Source organism: Macrosteles quadrilineatus, unplaced genomic scaffold (genome assembly GCF_028750875.1).
Source record: "Macrosteles quadrilineatus isolate MER2022 unplaced genomic scaffold, UCM_ALF_1.0 Scaffold_1__1_contigs__length_201487025, whole genome shotgun sequence".
Lineage (NCBI taxonomy): Eukaryota > Metazoa > Arthropoda > Insecta > Hemiptera > Cicadellidae > Macrosteles > Macrosteles quadrilineatus.
In genome coordinates this window covers 37,309,344-37,327,440 of record NW_026542594.1, presented here as the reverse complement: position 1 = coordinate 37,327,440, position 18,097 = coordinate 37,309,344, and the positions used below count along the sequence as shown (strand labels likewise).

Genomic DNA, 18,097 nt, shown 5'->3' with positions numbered 1-18,097 from the left:
AACCGTTGTAAATGTGTCCTATGGTACAGCAGCAATTTCTTCACGCATATCAGCCTTTAACTCTTCGATGGAACGAGGTTTTCGACTGTACACTTTGAATATGAGGTGACCCCACAAGAATTGCAGATCGTCAAAACGTGAAATCACGTGATTGGGAAATATTTCTCTTTGACTTCCATATAGGCATTACTCGCGTGGGCTGTGGCTCCATCCTGTTGAAACCATATGTTTGCCATATCGATCCCCAAAGCTTCAAGTTGTGGCTGAAAAAATAAATGTGCGTAGCGTTAAATTAACTGTGACAGTTGCATCACCCTCTTCAAAAAAATAAGGTCCGACGATACCAACTTTTGAGACCCCGCACCACACAGTAACTTCAGGAATGTGCATTGGTTTTTGATTCATTTCTTGTGGGTTGTTGGCTGCCCAATAGAGGCAGTTCTGCTTGTTTACAGAGCCATTCAAATGGAAGCGAGCCTCATCCTTGTTGGTAAAATTACTTGTTTTCAAATCGTCTTTACTTGCTTATATCAGCTGATTATTTAAATGATTTAAATCAGTCATCTGCCAATGTTATGGTTTAGGTTATGTATACACAATTCTGTTCAGTTCATGAAATAAAATAAAGTTAGAATCTGTTGTTAATATGTGTTTAGTTTTTTTTTTATAGTATGCTTAATAGCGTTTTCATCTACATCAATATTATGCATATTCTCACAAAAAATTCTTCTTCGATCAAAATCCCTTCGTGGAGCTTCTGAACTATCATAATCTCATAAGGATTGAATTTCAACTCGCATGTAAAGATACGCTGGAGCGATCGACGTGACATACCTAATGTTGGAGCCGCCTAGTCGAACAGTGAGGGCTTTGAAGAACCGAGGCTCTGACAGTGTCAACATTTTGCGGAGTACGCGCGGTACGAGGACAGCCAGTCGATTTATTTTTCATAACTGATCCTGTTGTACGAAATTAGTTCACCCAACGAATTATCGTGTTGCGATCAGGAATCGAACAGTTACGCTTGACATTAAACCCTCTACGAAAGTTTCGTTGAACAGTAATGATAGATTCGGAAAGACAAGGGTGACCAAGAGTAGGCCCACTATAGTAATTTATACAGGGTTAGGCTAAAGTCTGGAACCCCCCAGTTAATTTCGTAACGCGTAGCAGTAGGAAAACCAAACTCGGCACATATTTACAACATTAGAAATTGCGCTTTTTCATCAAACTTACAACTTTGCCCCAGCCTCCAAAATGGGGTATTTTGGGGGCAGTTCCAAATTTTCAAAAGTAAACACCTATCATATGACCCCTCATTTTAAGGAGTTTATCAAGAAAAATTTAATGGCGCAGGCCAGGGGTCAATATCGCATCCCTTATCAAAATGGCAGCCATTTTAATTTAAGATGAGCAAGCAAGATAAAGTCTGGACACCCCCAGTTACCTTTATAACGTGTGGCAGTGTGAAAAACTAATTCGACACATGTTTCTAACAAAAAAAATCACTTTTTCATTAAAGTTGGAACTTTTACCCGGCCCCAAAAATGGGGTATTTTGGGGGCAGCCCTAAATTTTTAAATGTAAACACCTATCATGTGACCCCTCATTGGGTTTCTCAAGACAAAGTAAATGGCGCAAACTAGAGGTCAATATCGCAGCCCTAATCAAAATGGCAATGATTTTGAAATATCCCTTATTAACTTTTTAACGGGTTATAGCAGGAAAACTAAACTTATCATGCCCTTATAAAAAAAAGAGAATTCACCTTTTGGCCAGTATCAAAATATTAAATTTTTAAAGTTAACTGGGGGTGTCCAGACTTTATCTTGCTTGTTCATCTTAAATTAAAATGGCTGCCATTTTGATAAGGGATGCGATATTGACCTCTGGCTTGCGCCATTCATTTTTCTTGATTTATTTATTTATTTATTTATTTCCTCTCAACGGTTACACCATTTTACAGAGAATATATGGTATGTTACATGTTGTATCTAATAGGCCAAAAAATATATAACCCCTTTAATATGAGTTTGGGTTTCCCACTGCAACACGTTCAAAAGTTAACTGGGGGGGGGGGGGGGGGGGGTTCCAGACTTTTGCCTAACCCTGTATATCATTAGAAACTAGATTTTTACTTTAAAACAAATTGCAAAATTTTTTCTGCTGTCACGAAAACTGAATTAACTAAGATTTTTTTTTTATTCCAATATAATGCCTCTTGTCGGCTGGTCTCTGTCGGGATTACTCTTTGTAAATTTTATTTATCAGCTGACTTTAAAATAAGTGTGTTTACTATTTTTGTTTGTATTGTTTTTATGATGCTGAGCTAAATACAATGGTTTTTTAATGTTCCTGAGCTTTTATATTTTATTAGTGATTTTACATTGTGGCGCTGCGGACATGCCACGGAATAGCAAAGTGACAATTTTGAATCTGTAGACAATACAGAAAGTAGCTGCAATTCTGTACAAAGTTTTAATTTCAATAACTTTAATCATGACGAGGAAGAATGGGAGTACTACTTCCAAAGATTTGAGATTGAGCTGTCATTACACAACATCACGTCCAAAGAGTTGTGCAAAAACCTATTGCTATCAAAAATTGGAGCAAAACCTTTTAAAATGCTAGCAGACCATTTTAGACCTGAACTAGTTAACGCCCAATCATATGAGGAGATTACACAGGTCCTGTTTTCTTACTACAGCGAAGCATATTGTACACTTGGTGAGCGAGTTGCATTTGGAAGGCGTTACAGGCAGGAAGGTGAGACAGTAAGCCAATATGTGACGGCACTAAGAGCACTTGCAGGTCGATGTCAATTTGGGATATCACTAGACGAACGTCTGCGTGACCAACTTCTATTAGGAATCAATGACAAGGACTGGCAGAAAGAACTCCTTAGACAGCACACTGACGTTAAATGCACGTTAAAAGAAGTCGAAACCTCAGCACTTGTTCTTGAAAGAGCTGACAAAACTCAGAAAAGTATAGCAACGACCCGTGCTCATGAGCACATATTACATGTAAAACAGAGACAGCCTTCAGATGGAAGACAACAAACTTTTGATGGTTATAGATGACAAAACCAGTCTGTAATGAGGTTAGTCAGAGGACTACATTGTTTCCGATGTGGTGGAAATCAACACAAACCTGAAAAAAGATGCCCGGCTGATGGAAAAACATGTCATTTATGTAAAGGAAATAACCACATTTCTAAAGTCTGCTTTAAGTTTGGTAAAGCAAAAATTTGAATACCGTCGCCGCACGAACAATGTGAGATCAGGAAATACTGGAGATGCAAGATCTATTTCATCAGGGAGTAACTTACTTGTTACTTACTTACTTGTTACTTGTGGGTGTTCGCCTCCGCTGTCCTTAAGAAAGGGGGCTCGTCCGGGTTTATTCTTCATCTTTAGGCATTAATAGCTTCAAAGAACTCTTTTATCTTGTAGTAGGGTCTTGTTGAGAAGAAGTCTTTAAGTTTATTTTTAAAGCCGTTTGTATTTTGAATATTTTTTAATTGATCTGGGAGGTGGTTGAACAATTTTAGTCCTATGTAGTTTGGATGGTTTTGAGATTTTTTAAGTCTGTTGTATGGTAAGTCAAATTGTTGTTTTCTTCTTGTGTTGTGGTCATGTATGTCTTCTCTTTGCTGTTTGATGTTAGGGAATGGATGATGGTTTCGTAGATATAGATGGATATGACTGTTAAAATTTTATTGTTGATAAAGTATGGTTTGCAGTGTTCTTCATCCTGCAGATCATTAATTGCTCTTATAGACTTCTTCTGGACAGTTAGTATTTGGTCTAGGTAGATTTGCGGTGCCGCTCCCCAGGCTATAATACCAAAACTTATGTGGGAAGAAATTAGAGCGTGGTAAACCACAAGTGCGGTATTTTTCCCAGATATTCTTTTTATTCTTTTAAGTCCATAAAATGCCGAGGATAATTTATTATGTATTAAATAATACAGTGAGTGAAGGGGTAACTACAGTGAGCCAGTATCTGTAAGAGCTATAAACAGTGGATACAAGGTAATGTTAAATGTAATGATCAATGGCATTGCAGTGGATATGTTATATGATCCTGGTGCAGCCGAATCGGTTATTTGCAAAGAAGTTTGGCAACATATTGGAACCCTTGAGAGCACTTCAAATTTGGTAGCCTACACCAGAGTACATATAGAAACGTTGGGTAAGGCCATTGTTAATGTTAAAGCGTTTGTTCGAAGACTATCACTGCCGATCATAGTAGTTGATTACGATGATGTTCCACTTTTTGGTCTAAGCTGGGTTCTGTCTTTCGATTTAGCTCTACCACCAGGTGCTCGGGTGTGCACAGTAACAACTGAGTCAAAGGGACAAAAAGACACAACGGCTGTTAAAAAGCTGCTAGGTAAATATCCAGAGATTTTCTCAGATAAACTAGGAATCTTTGCAGGGGAAAAAGTTGTAATTACTTTGGCTCCTGAGGCTATCCCAAAGGCCTTTAAACCTCGACCCATACCTTATGTTTTACGTCCTGCTGTAAAAGAAGAAATAGATAGGCTTATGCAAGATGGTGTACTTGAAAAAATTGATCCGACATTGAAGAATATTTCTTGGGCCTCTCCCATTGTTGTAGCGATAAAACCGAATGGGAAAGTCAGAATCTGTTGGGACTTCAAATGTACTATAAACCCATTCATTAGTTCTGTGCAACATCCCCTTCCACGTTTTGAAGATATCATGATGCAATTACAAGATGGAAATGAGTTTACTGTACTGGACCTGAAGGGCGCATATCTACAGTTAGAGGTGGCTGAGTCTTCTAGAGATTTGTTGGTTATAGCTACTCCATTCGGCTACTTTAGATACACTCGTTTAACCTTTGGGGTTAAATCCGCTCCAGGATTGTTTCAAAGTAAGATTGAACAGGTTTTGACTGGTTTAGATGGCGTTGCTGTATATTTAGACGATTGCATAATTACAGGTCGTAACCGGGTAGAGCATTTACAAAATCTTGATCGAGTCATGCAACGTTTCCAGACACTTGGAATTCACATCCAAGAGTCTAAATGCAAGTTTTTGAAAAATTCTGTTACGTACTTGGGGCATGTGATCGACTCGACTGGCATTCATCCAACTGATTCAGAAAACTGCTTTCAGAAATCTGAAAGCAATAAAACGTATGCCAGCTCCATCAGATGTTCGGGATTTAAGAGCTTTTTTGGGAGCAATTAATTATTACCAAAGGTTTATCCAGAAATTGCAATGCATAGCTTCACCCCTCCATCGCCTGTTGAAAAAGGGTGAGACATGGAATTGGACTACTGCTGACAATGACATCTACGAGCAGCTTAAAGGAATTTTTACATCCTCGGATACCGTAGTACATTTTGATCCGAATTTACCCATCATTGTTGACTCTGATGCTAGTGACAAAGGTTTAGGCGCGGTCCTAAGTCATCAGTTTCCAGATGGATCCATTTGTCCAGTTGGTTTTGTAGCATTGAAAAGTAAAATAAAACTAAAAAATATAATAAATAATCAGCTGTTTTAAGTATTTGTGTAAATTTCAGAGTATTCATCTGTTCAAATGTAAACAAACATTTTCTCACCAAGAATCTATATAATTAATACGCTACATGAAACTTTGTCGGTTGAACTCCTCCACCATTTCTTATCCGATTTTATCCATTGACGTCTCATTGGAAAGAGCGTGTCGTGTAGATTTGCAAACTGGCCTTACATTTTTGAAAACGTCCCTTGGGCTCTTCCCCAGTGGCTGTTAAAGTTCCCATGTTATCCTTATGAAGAACATAATTGTTTACATTTTGATCAGCTGTATAATTTAATTGTCGTTATTTATTTTTCAATTCAATGAAACGCATTGAGTACATTTACTGATTTTGCTGAAATTAAATATTTACTATTTAAATTTACATTCGTACATTACAATGTAAAAATCAAGAAAACGTGGACAATTTTATATATTTTACCAAATAAGAAAAATTAATTGACATAGTACTGTATTTCTTGAGAAATCATTGAAAGAACCGATTTGTTAACCATAGAAACATAGCAAAGCCATAGGAACGCCACCAAGTAGAATAAATAGAGATTTAAACAAGATTTACTATGGTTACTAACCTATATAATGAAGAACACTTACAGCTACAATATGAAGATTCCCACAAACAATGAACAAGGATGTTAGCCGAAGTGCTACTATTTTGTACGAAACATGGGACTTAACTTTATGATGATTGGCAAAGGAAACCCCTCTAAGTCTGAATTAAACTGGTACGGCAAGGACATAAATCATTAAATATATGTTTTCATCCAAGTCAAGTGACTTTTAAGAATGTGACTACATCCAAGAAATCTTAATAAAACTTTCATTGAAGGATTCGTATCATTCACATTATTATTCCCATTTAAGGTAAACAAAAAACCCTCTGAACGACATCAGGCATTTCAATTCTCCATTTTTTCAGGTAAATATAATTTACGATATAACAGTAACTATAAAATTGCATCAGAGAGGTTATGCAGAAAATCAGGTGGTTCTTAGTCATCTAAACAAAATGTTATCGCTATAAAAAATTGACTGAAATTTGTAAACGTACTGGCGACAATGGGTGGTACCATGCAGACTACATTATCATTGAAGAAGATCAACACGGACAACCTATTACGGCTATAAGTGGGAAACATTTAAAAAAACCAGATCACCTTTTGAAAAATGATAAAATATTTACAAGAAATTTTGATTATATGGAACTGTTAGGTACGTAATCAATGAGTTGAGTCTTTTAAACTCATCGGAAATTATGATTACTTTTATTTGCTTTTAAAACACTACTCCACTACTTTACTTCTTTGCAATTGCTCGATTTCGAGCAACGTGTACACTAGTAACCTTGAAACTTGGAAGGTCACTGGGGCAGAGGCCTGATTGAATTTCAAATATGTTTTGTTTGATGGCAAATCTAAGTACACCTATCCAACGGCACCTTAAACATGATGATCGGATGCGTGGCAACTTCAAAGAATAATCACAAAATTCATGTTTTCATATTATTAATATATAGAAAATAGTGGCCAAACCAAACAAAGTCAATACGATATAACTTTTTTCAAGTTATTACCTTAACTTAATCATATGTTAAAAGTTCCTATGACATAATCTTGCTGGTTTATTCAAGTTTCTCTAGCTGTACACATTAATAACAGTTATGTTAGTTTGCCCATAGAAGGGACTGTTCATGTCAATTCCCATGATAGAAAAAGAACATATAACAATGGAAAAGTCAATTTGAAACATATTTGACAAAAAGCGTTCGTCCAGACGTAAAAGTGATTGTAATGTTTGCGTAAGAGATTTCTCCGCAGATAATTTGATATTGTATGTAACACATGTTGGCTTCACTTTGTATCAAATGAAAAGGGAAATTATTTTGATTGCTACAATTTCCAGAATTGGTTTGAAAGACTTAGAATGTTCATTGGATTTTTAAATCGTTATTTAAAAATAAACAAACGCCAAGTAGTAATATTAATTGTTAACAATTGTTAGGAGTTAAATAAAAGCTTCCTTATGATATTCCTTTCCATAGTTCTCAAAAAATTTGAAGTTTATATTGAATTATGCAGTAAATAGATTTCTAAATCTCCTTCATACTAATTTATTAAGTGAACGACTTACAAAGCGTCTCTTGCTAACTACTTCTCTGATATTTACGACAGTTTAACGTACTTCAGTAGTTTCTTTATAGTACTACTTTCACTTTGACAACGCCCTTCCTTTAATGTATCCAGGAACACATAAATCCCATTGCTTTGTAACAAAAAAAATTGAAAACCATTGTATTAGTTTTTAATTCAATTTAGTTTTTGTGACAGAAGAAAAATTTTTGCACCATTGTTTTCAGGTAAAGATCTAGTTTCTAATTATATATTTATTACAATAGTACTCTTGGTCACCCTCATCGCAATAGCTACCACAGATTCATTCGATTTACCCATTCTAAGGAATTCGTCTTACAGTCCCATGAACTGAGGATTGTTATCAAAATCGTTGAGTTATCCTTAAATAGCGCTAAACAATTAAAATTTCATCGTATGAGCATGGTGTGATAATATACATATTATTACAACAACTTACAAGTTGTGTTGCCATAAGAAACTAATATTAGATGATCTAATGTAATATTATATTAACATACACTCTAAATTGAAACAATAGCCAATCAGATTCATCAAGTACTTTTAAAATCATCACAAATGTTCATTTGTGTTCAAATATTCATTCATGTTTCATTCAAAACATTTCTTTAGATTTGTATGGGTGTTTAATTTACAAAGTTTCAACGGAGAAAGAATAAATAAACTAAAAAATATAAATGGGAGTACCTTAATTCTGGCTTTTAGAGTTACTTAGAGTCGATGAGACATTACATCCTAGTAAAACAAAGATGTTTTAATTGGTACTGAACTCTTGCTGAGTTGTTTAAATTGTCCTTTGGAGGGTTGCTGGCTTGACGACGATGACTCTCCAAACACTCTTTTGTCAGTGTAGTTTTAATGTAACTAAAAGTAATATAACTTTAACCCTCAGGCCTCAGACGCACTTGTGTCAACCACACGGGAGACCTCTTGTGGGTTGGCGACTCCGAGGCGCCCTAACCATTCCACGGATTCATCCTTATCTTCTTTCCTTACCATCATATTCCTTCTTTTGCTGGACCTTCTTTCTTCTTCGCTTCCATACTGAAGAGCTCTTCTACCTATCTCTATTCCTTCCGCTTCTGTTTCAGCCAAACCTCAGGGGTGTCAAGCGTGCCGAATAGGTGAATGCCACTTGGCTCTCTAGCGGTGGTGAGCACAATGCCTCCAAAATACTATGTGACCTTCTGTAGTAGCAAACCTTCTTACCATGTGGGGCTCTGCCTAGTATCAAATTTAATTCAATAGCAGTCGTGGGAACTTTATAGATTCCAGAAATCCAAAACCACTACTAGTACCAAACCTTGAGTCAACTTTAGAAGCTACATCACAGAAACTTCACCGGCTAGGTCCTCCAAAGCAAGACCCCACTCCCAAATATAAATAAGTACATCAAGAGCACAGGAAATTCTGATACCTTCAAAAGCTATGAATATTATGCTATAAAATCATAAAATGTGGAAAATGTCAATATCAAAAGATCAGTCAAATAATATTCTTTATAATTTAATTTCAATTAAAGAAGTCATCTTCAGGCGAAAAGAAGATGACTTCTTCATGAAGTCAAAACTAGTTTCGTGACATTAATTGCGACTATTGGATTACGTATTAAATTGGGTATTTAAACCAATTTTAATATATAACTAGTGGCTTGTAGGGACATAAGTCCCTAAAAGCTCAAATATAAAACAAATTATTGAAATATTTAAACGAACTCAGAATCAAATTATCAATGTGTCAGGATAGATATCCCAGAACAACAAATATTTTGTGTAAAAAACAGTTTGCTGTTTGTCTGTGTTTGCTTTGCTGTTATTTTTAATAAATGATTTGAATTACTCCAGAGGTTTAACTCTGTTAAAGGCAGCAAACATGTTTGTGAATAAATATTGGTTTACTAAGGTAGCTTTGGTCTTTTGCTTAGTTATGATAAAAAAGGCTTATTAGCATGAAAGGCTTATTGGAAATTATCTTCGTCAAATATGAAAAGGCAAATAAAGGTGTGTTAAGATAAGCTTAGTTCTTGGTCAAAACCGCTAAATTAGCACCCAGACCCAGTTATTATTTCTAAGTTTATGCTCCTTTTGTAAAGTAAAGGCATCCTATTGACCAAAAATTAACCCTAGGTTTGTTTCTGATCAACATTAAAAAACTACTATTAGCCTAGTGCAAGTTTATGTGGTGGTAATCCTCCTAAAGGTGCGATTGACTTTACATATTCTATTACCTGATTACAAACTATTTTGCGACTGGTTAGGGTTCACATTACCCAGTTAACGAAACCAATCACGAAATTACTTTTCATCAGCATCTTTGACATGCATATTTTTGGTTAGTATTAAGAAACGGAAACTACTTCTAGGTTTTACTGTTATATATGGGTGCTCCCTTTACTACCGTGCATGCTAGGCTATGTCATTTAAACCTAGCCTAGGTTCAAAAACTAAATTGAATTAAAAACTAATACAATGGTTTTCAATTTTAAGTTGTTACAAAGCAATGGGATTTATGTGTTCCCGGATACATTAAAGGAAGAGCGTTGTCAAAGTGAAAGTAGTACTATAAAGAAACTACTGAAGTACGTTAAACTGTCGTAAATATCAGAGAAGTAGTTAGCAAGAGACGCTTTGTAAGTCGTTCACTTAATACATTAGTATGAAGGAGATTTAGAAATCTATTTACTGCATAACTCAATATAAACTTCAAATTTCTGAGAACTATGGAAAGGAATATCGTAAGGAAGCTTTTATTTAACTCCTAACAATTGTTAACAATTAATATTATTAGTATGGCGTTTGTTTATTTTTAAATAACGATTTAAAAATCCAATGAACATTCTAAGTCTTTCAAACCAATTCTGGAAATTGTAGCAATCAAAATAATTTCCCTTTTTATTTGATACAAAGTGAAGCCAGCATGTGTTATATACAATATCAAATTATCTGCGGAGAAATCTCTTACGCAAACATTACAATCACTTTTACGTTTGGACGAACGCTTTTTGTCAAATATGTTTCAAATTGACTTTTCCATTGTTATATGTTCTTTTTCTATCATGGGAATTGACATGAACAGTCCCTTCTATGGGCAATGCTAACATAACTGTTATTAATGTGTACAGCTAGAGAAACTTGAATAAACCAGCAAGATTATGTCATAGGAACTTTTAACATATGATTAAGTTGAGGTAATAACTTGAAAAAAGTTATATCGTATTGACTTTGTTTGGTTTGGCCACTATTTTCTATATATTAATAATATGAAAACATGAATTTTGTGATTATTCTTTGAAGTTGCCACGCATCCGATCATCATGTTTAAGGTGCCGTTGGATAGGTGTACTTAGATTTGCCATCAAACAAAACATATTTGAAATTCAATCAGGCCTCTTCCCCCCCCCCCGCCCATGTACCCGCAGGGGGCCCATGCTTACGTGGGTACGTGGCCTGGCGACCACGCGGACCCTAGCTCTCCCAGAGGGGAGGTAACTGCCCGGTGTCAGACCCGGCACTTCAGGTAGACCACAGTTATGGACGACTGGTAAGCGCCAGCCCCTTAGGGGGAGCCTCCAGTGACATTCCCTCCATTCAGGGTGGGGGGGTGTTTAGCTCTCAGTGACGCCGTTAATTCCGCCTCTCCTCATCTACCTGTAACTGTGGTTGTGACACTGTCCTACCTGTTGTGTTCGACTGACATTTTGTGAGGCATATCCTCGACTTTGGAAGTAGCCTCGTCCTGGGAGGTGAAAAACCTAGCCCCCAAAGGGGAGGTAACTGCTCGGTGTTGGTATCGGCATTTTCAAGTAGGCCACAGACATGGACGACTGGGCATTGGGTCCCAGTGACATTCCTTTATCCAGGATGGAGGGGTGTTTAGCTCTAGGAGAGATGGAAGTGCATCATATTCTCTAACCTACCTGTGTCTGTGGTTCTTTGGGCTTCGGCCTGCTTGTTGTGTGCGACCAGCATTCAGTGTGGCAAATCCTCGACTTTGGAAGTAGCCTTTCCTGGAGGTGAAAACGGGCAAGTACCCGTAGCTCACGGGGACACTCAAGGGCAACGTAACTTTCCGCAGTGTGAGGGTAACGGTTTGTAGGCACTTATGCAAACCAATCCCTGTCTCTGAGCACGGACGGTATGGTTATCTTGAGTGTGGGGGGTTTTTCCCGGAAGTCAAGGGTGTCGCCACCTCTGGTGGATAGGTTCGTCCGGGTGGGTCCCACTTCTATACCTGCCTCCTTTTGGGAAACCCTGATGGCCTGGCAGTGATGTTGGGTCTGACGGGCAAACGAAGTAGATCGGGTGCTGGGTCCGAGCCCGCCAGGGGTATCTGGGGATCTATCGCTCTGGTTATCTCTGGTTTCCCAGCAATGGGTAAGGCCTCGATCGGGTAGTGGTGTAAATGGGAGGTTGGGGTTCCCCCCGTCAGCGTGCTGACGGTCCCCTTCCTTCTGGCTATGATGGCGGGTTCTGCCTGTCAGGGATTAGATAGGTCCCGAGTGTTGCTTGCACTAAATGCGTCGGGGCGCTCCATTATGGTCCTCTAGGGCTTGTACCTGGTGGAACCCAGGTGGAGTGACGCTTAAACAAGCAGCCGGAATCCCTGGTTAGGATTGAGGGGCAACCCTCTTTCCGAAGGGTCTGCTTCGGCAGCCGGCGAGCCTGATGACCTTAAGTCATCCGCCCATGACGTGCTAAAGGTTGATGCGTAAGCTTCGGCCTACATCATGGGGCCCGGGTATGTCCTCAAGGATAGGTACCGGGTACGCAGTCAGGGGGCTTCGGCTCTCAAGACAAAGAATAAAGAATAAGGCCTCTGCCCCAGTGACCTTCCAAGTTTCAATGTTATTCTTGGTGAGAAAATGTTTGTTTACATTTGAACAGATGAATACTCTGAAATTTACACAAATACTTAAAACAGCTGATTATTTATTATATTTTTTAGTTTTATTTTACTTTTCAATGCTACAAAACAGCACACGCCATTTACATTGTATCATTAAGCATGAAAAATAATGTTTACAAGAGTAATAAAAAAAGGAAATAGTTAGAACAAAAGAAAAATGACAGTCTTCTATGATGGAATTTAGTCTAGTCAAGATATGAAAAAACACCCCTTAACCTTAAAAAAAATGCTCTAAAAGGTTTTTTGATGGTTTTCATTTCCAAAAAGTATGTTAAATTACATACTAAAAGTCTAATAAAATCGGAGTCTCGGAAATTGGATTTTTCCAATATGGCGTCCAAAAATTTGAAAAAATAATAAACCTTACTATTTTCCCTGTAAATTTTCTTCTGAGCCTCCAATTTAGACCGAGTTTGGTACAAGCCTTTGAAACTGTATTATCTATAAACTATTCATGATTTAAGATAAATAATATACAGTAAACGTGTTGTATGGGGTTGAAAATAGGTAAAAATCTGTCTCAAGTTGTTAGTAGTAAATAACTTATTTCAATATTGGTCACTATAGGGAACAACACTTTTTATCTCTAGTCTGTGCTATACCCATGTTGTAAATCCTTAAAAAATATATGCAATTTAGCATTTTTAATCATTATTATTTTACATGGTGGTGGGATAGTTAAAAAAATTATAGTATTATAATACTAATTATAGTATTTAATAAAACTGTTGACATAGTTATGTATAGTATACCATCTACATGCAAGAATGAAACTGAAATGATCAGTGATCAAATATTTTTAGGTAAAGGTAAGGGAGAAAGGGGGTGAATGGGTACTTTACATTTAATTCACAACAATTGTGGCCCCTAGGTCAATAGCTGGTTCCCGTAAACTGCATATTTCTATCTATTGAAGTTTTTACATAAATAAAGAAGCATGTTTAAAAAAAAACACTCTGTATATTATTGATTTGAAAGGAGATTTTGGGAACAGAACTCCTCTTAAAGTTTTAAATTGATTTTAAAGTTTTTTGTGTCATTTTTAAGAATTAATTTTGAAGTTGTGTTAACCAAAAAATGAGCTGAATGTATGATAAGGGCTTTAGGTGGCCCTGAAAGTTGCCATGTTAACCTTGTCGAATAATCTATCTATTCTTATTTAATACGCAAGCAGGTTTTTTGCGACAATTACTCCTCCGAAACTACTGAACCGATTGACAAGTTTTTGGTGTCATTGGGAAGAGCGTAACGTGGAGTTGTGAGTAAAACTTAATTTTTAGGGAAATAATTAGAGAGTGTGGCCCTGGGGCCCTTTAAAGCTTCGTATTACTCCATAAGATTAACATGGGAAACAAACATTGTTATGAAACTCCAAATGTTGTCAGAAATTAAAAGTGAGAAGAAGAACATAAGTTAATTGTAAACAGTCAATAAGCTTGCTAATTTAACAGTTTGCTACAAACATTTACTAACTTGGTTGAAATGAAATATTTACTATTTGAATTTGGGTTGGCGTAAATATTGCAATGGAAAAAAGCGAGGAAGTTATAGGTTGTAATGGAATGGACAACCTAATGTTTTTTTTTATCCATTTGTGACTTGGCGGGGATCGAACCCGGGACCTCAGGGACTGAAGTCCCGTGCTCTAACTACTACCCAGCTCGCTCCCCGAGCAACCTAATTTTAATGTGGCTGAGAGTAAGACTATTTGTAGGAAACACTAAAAACAAGGTCAGCTTTTGAAAAAGTTATGAGATATTTACAAAAAATGTAGATTATATCGATCTGTTATATACATCTTAAGTATTTTGTCTTTCAGCCAAATCTTTTAAAGTCATCAGACATTATGACTGTTTTTCATTTTTAATAACGCCTGTAATACTTAGCGACTGCTCGAATTCAAGCAACATGTACACTAGTCATATTGAAATCAGCTGTTAATTTATTTGTTTTTAATTTGACGTATTTTAACATTAACATGTAATAAGTATAATTCTCATTTGTTGATTTACTTGGTATTTTTATACTGATTCATCAAACATCAACTAGGTTAAACAGTAATATTATGAACGCAAGGATACAAGTTGCAAAGTTTTTTTATCGAATTAGTTTACTTTCATCTTTTTTTTGTTTGGACATGACACAGTGTAAAAGGTAAGCCATCAGAATGAATGAGTGTTCAGTATCAGGTATATAAGTGATCAGTAATGGGGAAACCCGCCTAAACAATACTACAAAACTAACTGTTGAAAGGATATTAACGTTTGAAATCGAAAGTCCGTTTACTAAAGACTACAATATTTTAAGATATCAGTGTTTGGTGGAATACGTGAATTGGTGTTTGGTGATTTTATACAATTATTAGTCCAGTCATTGAGTAGTGGAGGTTCAACAAAATTGATTCAAAAGGTTTTTCAATGGATTTCATTAGTTTTATACCTCCACACAACACAAAAAAAAGTCTACCAAAATCTGACTTGGGGAAGTACCTGAATTATGACATTTAAATTAAAATAATGATGGCTCCGTGAAAAAAAACAGATAAAAATATAATTGCTATATATAGGGTGTAGTATATCGTTTTTAATGTTTTGAAGGGTGGGGAAACTAAAAATGCAACTTAAAATGTGATTTGACGTAATTTGACGCCACAATATGGCCGCCAAAATAGATTCATGGAGAAAAAAAAAGACTAAAATAAAACTTACTTTTAGATATAGGGTGTAGTATATCGAATTCAATGATTACAAGGGTGGCCAAACCAAAAATGCAACTTTAAATATGATTGTATAAAATGTAAGGTCATAAGATGAAAATCACCAAAATACGCTCCATTGAGGAAAATAAAAAAAAAACTTACCTTTAGAAATATTTTGTAGTAAGGCGATTTTAACTTTTACAAATGCCAGTAAACTAAATATGCAACTTAAAATAAGATTTTACATCATTAGACGGTGGCGTAAGATGTGATATTGGGGCACATGGATTATTTTTACATAGGGAATAATAATGGTATTTTAAAATATTAATAAATTGAATTCAATGAACACACGTTTGAAAAGGGAAAAGGATACTTGGTCCTAACCTTAGACGCTCCTACTCTTTATACACGCTCTTTGCGGATGTAATACCAAATGGAGACCCTATGGAATAGGAAAACTATTTGTTATGATCAAATACCATGATCTCAAGGAATTCATTGAATTCTTTTCCTTGAGTGTAAAGGGGTCACGTGCACAAATGAGCAAACCCTTGATTTGAGTGAAAATATTGAAGTAACAGAGTAATTTATTTCAGAGTAACAATTTCTAAAAAGGTGACAAATGATTTTTTAACACTTCAGTCAATTTTAACAGTATTTTATTAGCAGTATGAATTTTCGGCTGTATCTATATTAAGTGCGTTCATTGAAATCAAATTATTTCTACACTATTATACCATTATTTTAATACAGTATCCTATGTAAAAATAATCCATGTGCCCCGGTACCCCGTCTTACCGTCTCATAATGTAAAATCTCATTTTAAGTTGCATAATAGCTTAGTGGTATTTTATAAAAGTTAAGATTGAAAACTGATACCTAGTTATAAAGATGGGCTATTTCTAAAGACGTTTCTTTTATTTACTTTCCGTAAATTTAATAACACATACAATGCTGATCAAGAAGTTATTTATTTCTTAAGGTAAGTTTTTCAACTCCTCCATGGAGCGTATTTTTGTGACTTCCATCTTAGGCTTTTAAATTGGATACAATCATATTTTAAGTTGTATATTTGGTTTTGCCACCCTTGTGAACATTGAATTCGATATACTGCACCCTATATCTAAATGTGAGTTTTATTTTAGTTTTTCCTCCTTGGAAAATATTTTGGCAGCCATATTGTGGTGTCAAATGACGTCAAATCACATTTTAAGTTGCATATTTAGTTTCCCCCTCTTCAAAACATTAAAAACGATATACTACACTATATATACAATATAATATATATAAAATAGTAATTATATTTTTATCTGTTTTTTTTTTCACGGAGCAATCTATATATTAATTTGAAACTGTTTTTCTTTGTCATAGCTATTTTGAGAGAACGGCTGGGTGTAGAAACTCGGTAGAGGTGTCTAAAGAAAGGTCTTTGTCTGTAGATGAGCCATCAAAAGAGAAACGTGGTAAATTCCCTTGGGGCTCTGCCCCAGTGGCCTGAATTCCCATCCCATGTTATTCTTAGGGAGGAAAAAACTGGGTTTTTGTCCCAGCTAATTTGAGAGAACGGCTGGGCGTAGAAACTTGGTAGGGGTCTCTAAAGAAAGGTCTTGGTCTATAGATGAGCCATCAAAAGAGGAACGAGGTAAATTCCCTTGGGGCTCTGCCCCAGAAGCCTTTAAAGTTGCCTCTTCAAATTTGTTTACCATATGCATAATTCTACACTACTTTTTAATGAAACAGCTGTTAATATTTAAATTGTGATTTATTGAATTTTTCAATATGAAGTACAGAATTTGCAATGGGTTTTTCTGATTTCAAACTCGATTTTATTCTGCATCATGTCATGTTTTGCAATATAATGTTCTATTACCAAATCAGTGGAAAATCCTAATATCATAGTAACTCTTAAAATTATTTCTTATGGAGTTAACTTATATCTATTGTATGGCTTGGTTTCTGCCTTTTTGTACCACTTCTTGGAGATTGTACGTAGGTGATATTCTTTGGCGTATTGCATCTGTAGACGAAACTTGGGTTGGTGAAATTATTACAATGGAAACAAGCGAGAAATCCTGGACAATTTGATATAGGTTAAAAATAAAACTGAATTAACAATATGCTACAATTCTTGAGCAATCATTGAAATAACCGATTTGCAAACAATGGAAACATAGAAAAAGTCATAGAACACAACTAAGTAGAAGAAAAGAAATACAGTAATGTTTTTTTTTTTTTCATTTATAATCGTTATTATAGACAACCTAATGCTGCTATGAGAGGGAAAATTTTGTAGAAACACTAAAAAACAAGATCAGCCTTTTGAAAAAAAAAAGATATTTACAAAAGATTTTGATTATATCTAACTGTTGAGTAGATCGTGAGTATTTCCATAATCTTTGAGCCGCCTGTAATGCTTCGCAATTGCTCGAATTCGAGCAACAGGTACACTAGTTATTATTTTAATTTAAACGAGGTGTTAGCCCGTCCTACGTACGGGAATTCAGTAGTCAGTTAAAACCGTGTACAATTCAGATCAGCTAGTTTACACATATAGAGACAAAGTTTCTTGCAGTTTTAATGTGAAAAATCATCCCTTGTAAACAAATGTTGTGTGACCAAATATGTTTTTATTCCACCATAGGCCTATACGATATGCATTTTAAATCCGATAATTTTACAATAAAACAGCAAAATTCCGCAATTTTTACGATGTGAAAAGCGTTGAAGTGAGATTTGCAGCCGATTCGCACACTGATTATAAGTAGCCTACAGTAGAGAGA

At 35.8% G+C, this 18,097-nt stretch overlaps 1 protein-coding gene across 1 annotated transcript; it reads left to right on the top strand.

Annotated features, from left to right (window-relative positions):
- The first annotated feature begins 837 nt into the window (after nucleotides 1–837).
- LOC128996130 (uncharacterized protein K02A2.6-like) lies at nucleotides 838–8,671 on the top strand. The gene is made up of 3 exons (XM_054421257.1): nucleotides 838–919; nucleotides 4,221–4,904; nucleotides 8,604–8,671. The coding sequence occupies exons 1-3, from the start codon at nucleotides 838–840 to the stop codon at nucleotides 8,669–8,671; spliced, it is 834 nt and encodes a 277-aa protein (XP_054277232.1).
- The last annotated feature ends 9,426 nt before the right edge of the window (nucleotides 8,672–18,097 follow it).